This window comes from Fusarium tjaetaba (genome assembly GCF_013396195.1).
Source record: "Fusarium tjaetaba strain NRRL 66243 chromosome Unknown NRRL66243_c0000177, whole genome shotgun sequence".
Taxonomy (NCBI): domain Eukaryota; kingdom Fungi; phylum Ascomycota; class Sordariomycetes; order Hypocreales; family Nectriaceae; genus Fusarium; species Fusarium tjaetaba.
Window position 1 is genome coordinate 144228 of NW_023501373.1, and position 6007 is coordinate 150234.

The 6007-nt window shown below is 47.7% G+C and overlaps 2 protein-coding genes across 2 annotated transcripts; one reads left to right on the forward strand and one right to left on the reverse strand.

Annotated features, from left to right (window-relative positions):
• Window positions 1-2621: 2621 nt before the first annotated feature.
• On the reverse strand, window positions 2622-3832 carry FTJAE_8294 (uncharacterized protein; the record flags this gene model as incomplete). The annotated part of the gene is made up of 3 exons (XM_037355095.1): window positions 2622-3158; window positions 3226-3606; window positions 3662-3832. The coding sequence occupies 3 exons, from the start codon at window positions 3830-3832 to the stop codon at window positions 2622-2624; spliced, it is 1089 nt and encodes a 362-aa protein (XP_037204687.1).
• Window positions 3833-4664: 832 nt separating this feature from the next.
• Window positions 4665-5769, forward strand: FTJAE_8295 (uncharacterized protein; the record flags this gene model as incomplete). The annotated part of the gene is made up of 3 exons (XM_037355096.1): window positions 4665-4724; window positions 4777-5333; window positions 5388-5769. The coding sequence occupies 3 exons, from the start codon at window positions 4665-4667 to the stop codon at window positions 5767-5769; spliced, it is 999 nt and encodes a 332-aa protein (XP_037204688.1).
• Between the last annotated feature and the right edge of the window lie 238 nt (window positions 5770-6007).

A 6007-nucleotide genomic window follows, 5' to 3' on the forward strand; every position in this document is an offset into this window, starting at 1 on the left:
CATAGAGCGGAATATGTGCCCAAGGCCAGGTTTGGCAGCCAATGTAACGTCAATGAATTCCGCATATTCCGCTAAGATAAGCGTCTTTTTTCCTCAAAATAGGCTAGCTGAAACGTTAGACAAGCCACAGTACTACTGCTTTATTATCCAAGACATATGATTAGACAGTCGGCAATAATTGCCAGAACCCATGCTTCAGCTGTTGTAAAAGCTCGGCAACGATACGCCGACAACCTTGCATAGAAGCATGATCTCCGCTCCAGCGTAATGTCTATATAACCTTTAAACTCCGCCAGCACAGCATATTTCATTCTTCTTCCCGTATACTAGCAGGTCTCTTTCGCGCTGAGGCATATTATTCTTCTATCACTTTATCTACCAGTACGCCTTTTGTCTTGTTGCAATTCACATACTACTATAAATAGTAGCCATGCACTTACTATCACTCCTTGGTTATGCTACTGTCGTTATAGCGGCCACAGATGTTATCACAGTAGGTTTAATACATACCAATTACCTCGATCTCAAGCTCTGATATCTTTAGGCCAGAGTTTATAGTAAGAAAAACTTGAAAGGGTCGTATAAGGACCTCCATGGCTATGGTTGCAACAATGTTACACCCAGGTACCGATAGTCCTTACCAGCCGCTTTGATGAAGCTAATCCTGGAACAGCACCTTCAAAGTCGAGAGTATTCACCTTCGCCACCAAACATTCTGCTACCTGTATCCGTAAGACTGCGATGTTATATTGCTGAGTGCCAGTAACTGATGATCTGCAGCAAGAAGGATTGTAAAGGGTCGAGGATTTTTACATCGAGGGATGTTGATGACTTGAGGCAGGACCCGACTCTTTCTGTCCACTGCTATGATGCTTCGGACTAAGCAATTTTTCCATCTACATATAGGACCGAATTTTATGTTGATATAGTAATTGCTCTTTACCCCACCCACTGCTTCTTTGGTGATGCGCATCTATGCTCAATCGCTTAGGTCGGTGTTTTGTGGCGGGATCTAAAACGCTGTGGAGGATGCCGATGCTAATCAAGAGTGGAATATACCATGAAACAATTTGATCTCGTGGCTTCTCGACCAGGCATTGAGATAATCCACGGTGGTCCGTAAGCTCCCAACCAGACTCTTCTCTCTGTCGCCACATAACACCCAATCGGAGAGAAAACATGGACGCATCCGGCTGCGGCATGTTCTTTAGGTCATGGCAAGCAGCCGAATTCGCCAAATTGCAATTTGTAACAACAGGCATGGTAGTTGGTAAGCGTCGCAACGCTCCGATTATAACCGCAGCAGGTTTCATCGATAGCAGTTCGTACATGGCATTCTGAGTCGTGGACAATTGCCAATATGGCATCGGTTGACTGGCTGGTTACTGCGAATATTGATCCTGCCGCGCACGACGCTTCTTATGCTTGCACAGAGCTTCGTCTGTAGATGAATTTTCTCTTTCCTCAACCTTGATAGAAGAAGTTCCAAGGCTTGGGCATAATCGACAAGTTTGGGTAGTACTACCGGTGAGGTTCGAAGCAAAAGTTGTGCTTCGACCTTGGTATTTTTGGCAACTGACCCTCAAGGTATAATAAGCTCCGTCGTTACCACTACCGAGAGCCTCGTAAGCGTAGGTATTTTTCATTGTGGTCTGTTTGGGTCTCCCCGCAGTCCCGAAACCCCAGGAATCGATTTGCGAATTGTGGTTCTTGTTTTCATCGATGTTTGGCTCAAGTCTTGACGTCAGGTCCGGATCAGGCAAGCCAGCGGAAAGGTTTATTGCACTGAAGTCGCAAGGATCTGGGAACACTGGATGCCAAGTCAGCGGCAGAAACTATATGAATTGGAATTGCAGGCTAAAGTTTACTCGCTATTGGTGATTCTGATAGCCTTGCTTGATAAAGTGAAGGATTGGGTCGGTGGTTCGAGTACTCGATCGTCTTTTACTAGATGTCCGGCGAGGAACAATTTCAGCCCAGTGTTCCTGGCGGACTGCCCCCTTATATAGCAACATCTTACTGGTTGTCAGCTTGGTTCGCCATGGCCTTATTGGTGCGGGGCTGTTGCTGTTGCCCCTCATGAGGCAAACAAGGCGCCCGAGGCGGATTCATTTTCAGACAACGCACGTTGATTGTTGGCGTTCCATTCCGCCTTACCAGCTTTGTTCCCGGGTTCTAGTCTTAAATCCAACCCAAAGATGACAAAAACTAATAGTTTCAATACTCTTCTATTTGTAGGTTTATAACGCTATAGAGTCAAAGGACTAAAGGTCTCTATAGCTCAATAGGACGTTTTTTTTAAAAAAATTACTAAAACAACATTCCAATCCCCAGCCTTAAATCCAGTAATTCATCTCAATTCATCTGTGTAATTCTCTTATATCACTTATATGCCTCTCTTATTTGTTAAGTGCAATCGCCTGTATACCATGATACTGCTATCTGGGAACCGGGTTCACACCAAAGCCCGAAAACGGAGCGCACGACAGTCTAGACTCTCGCTATACTCGCTCCCGAGGCATCGCTGATATATATATTCAGACAAACTTGATAACCAGTTAGTGGGCTGATCCTACGACAATCCTGACTTTCTTAGCATTCCTTTCCATTTACTATAATAGCTATAGAGAGTCTGCCCCACGATGAATGGTTGTAAGCTCCAGGACTATAAACACAATGTAACCAAATAACATGGTTCCTCCAATCCAACGATCAAACCGTTCGCCATACCAAACGGTTATTGTGAGCGCTAGCGTAGAGCCCCAGAGAACACATAACTCTTGGGCTTTAACGTTACTCCCATCAATGTTCCCGGAGGTATCGACCATAACAATTCCCAAGCAGAGCGACAGGAGGAAGACGTTACTCCCGACAGTATTGGCCACCAGAATCCCTACGTGGCCCCGGTTCCCACTCAGGACAGCCACGAATTTCTCAGGCAGGGTGGTGGCAATGGCAAGAATGACGATACCGAACAGAACTTCGGAGATGCCAATGGCGTCTATGACGTTGATGGCGGCGTGAGAGAGAACATAGCCCGACAGGCAGATGGCTGAGAAGCCAAGGACCAGAAACCCGACATGGTAGCCGAGGCCATGTCTCCTTCGATGGCTCGACACATTTGTCGATGCGGCCGCAGAACGGTTGCCATCGACTCGCTGGTGCCGGTCGCCATCCTCAGGCTCATGTTCCTCACGGCTCGGCAGAAGGGGACTCCTAACAGACGCCACCGATTATCGACGATGCATCGCTTTCATCATCGCTACTATCGTCATCTGAACCTTCTGGGCCGGTGAGACTTCCTCGACTGATAGCCCAGCCTATGGAGAACAGGTACACGGCGAAGAGCACAATCAAGACAGAACCACATACCAACCAGACGATCCTCTGGGAGAAGTAAATAATTGGCGCGGCAAAGGTAGTGATAACTAGTAAACACAGCGAGTATATCCTAGAGCTCCTGTCAAACTCAACGTGTGAGCCCATGGGACGGAACAAAAGTCCGAGTGAAAAGGCGCCAAGGATATTCGAGATGGCTGAGCCGATGATATTGCCAACGGCTAGCGAGGGTCGACCTTGCGCTAGTGAAGCAACAACGACAACGAGCTGTGATGAGTTTAACCTAGGAACATAGAGGTGAGCTAGTGGGTTCAAGCGGTACCTCTTCCCACTCTGCACCAGCAGTGAGCAGGGCAATCACTGTATCAGGAATTCCCGTCCGACGGGCGACGACGGCGGTATGGTCGACAAACTTATCGGCACCAAATTCGAGAAGGAACAAGGTGCTGATGAAGACGGCGACATTGTAGGCGATGGTGTCACTGTTGGCCATGACAAACGTGGAGTTAATACTAACAAGAGGAGGAAATAAATGGCAAAGTAAGAAGACTGAGATGAGATCAGTAGAGTTGGCGTCATAGTAGGAAAAAGGCGGGGAAATTGTCTTCTAATGTCGTACCGTCTTGACCGTTATAGGCCTAGTTGGTTAGAATAGCGTTCTCTGTCCAGATTTAAGCTATCAGCCACAAGTCTCACTTCATCTGGGACCAGCTCTTAAACTCCCGACATAGGCTGATTGACTGATATGAAGCCAAGTGAAATGAATCTAGGCTACTCAGTACAGAAAACTCATTGGCATTGCTCTCGACGGAGGGACAAAGAGCAGTCCCTAAGCAATTACTTCAGAGGTCAATTGATACACCTTTACTTTACAAACTGGATCCTCCCATAGCAAAAGCGCAATGTCCATCAGCGGCTCCGATGATAACTAGACTGAGCTCAAAGCTGATATGTAACTGGTAACAGAATAACAACAGGAATACGTAGGTTCATGCTGATGATGGAGATAAGATCATCTTTAACCTCAATTTATTCTGTACCTACCCGGAAGAACAATTGATGTCTAAAGTTAGGAGCTGCCTTGACCTGCGTTACCCCTGAAAAAAACCGGGGGTGTCAAGCGAGACTATTGAATCTGCTAGCTACATCTGTTTAAGTAGCGCGCCCTAAAGCCAATAGTTCCAGCTGTCATTCAGCTTTCGAAGAAGCCCAACGCGATGATAAGAAAACATTTCGCTCTTCTGTTTCTTTTAATTTCTCTGTCTCTACCTATCACATTTCAGTCACTCGTTTTTAACTTCAGTCGCTCTTTAAGTCTCTTCACGATGCGTGTTACTGCTACCTTTGGTACCCTAATCATGGGCGCGAGCCTCTGCGCCGCTCGCGTAGGTGCTCTAAAACGCCCCCTAACGCCATAAGGGAAGCTTACAGATTTAGGCCTGCGCCCCCCATCCTCGGCCAACAACAACATCGTCGCTCAGCAGCGAAACTGGCTCTACAGCTGCTGGAGGCGCCACCCCAACGACTACTTCTCAAGAAACCCTGAGCGCCACTGAGTCCGCGTCGAGCATTGAGTCATCTGTTACCGTAGAATCCTCTACAGCCGACTCTGCCACTACTACACAGCTGGAGACAACTACTTCTGGCGAAACCTCTCGAGAGACTTCGAGTGCCACTGAGTCTCAAACCAGTGTTGAGTCTGAGACCAGTTCTGGAACTTCTGCCACTACAACCGATGGTATCAGCTCTTTTACCACCATTGTCGCGACTACGACCGCAGTCACTTCCCAAGAGACCGAGACCTCTACGACCGTCGACGACGCCACGAGCACAACAATCGAAGCCACTACGACTACAGCTGCCCCTCCTGTGATCACCAACCTCGTTGAGAATGGTGGTTTCGAAGACTCTACCGTCGATCCTTGGGTGGTAGAAGGAACCACTCCGTCAGTCTACACTAACCGGTTCTTCTGCGCCGAGGGTAGCCAGTGTCTGTGCGTATTACTAGAACCTGGAAATACTAACTGATTCGTGCTAATATTCTATAGGCAATTGCCTGGAAACCTTGACAATTCTGCCAGCGTCTGCCAGCGCGTCGCAGTCGAGGCGGGCTTTGAGTACACTTTCAAAGCGCAGGTCAGCCAGAACTGCGTCAAAGAGTATGGCTCAAACATACTCAACTGCGATGACAACGTTAATACTGCTGAACTGTACATTGACGGTGTGTTCAACCCTGGTGAAGATGGCATCGTCGGCAATAATGTTTACAAAACCTTTACCTACACCTTCTCATATACCGGCCCAAGCATTGATTCGACAGATCTTTGCGTCAAGATCACGCAGAACCAAGGCCTCAGCCCTGACTTTTACCTTGATGGCGTTTCTTTCACGCGGGGGCAAGCTGTGCCTATTCCTGACCCGACGGAGTAAGGGTTCATAATGATGTGTCAACATTAAAGAAGCTGGATAAGTTTATTTCTCTTAGGGGTATGAAGGCATATATGGTGAGCAGTTGACAGCTGGTCAAGCCTGAGCTTGACTCTGCCGAGTCTGCGGTAAGGTTCGGGGTTTAAAAGGGTCTTCGGTACCAGTCTATTGGTAGTTTACCTTTATACACTGGGGCTGGAGGCCTTTTTGAACCCCTGGCCTTACCGCAGACTCGGCAGAG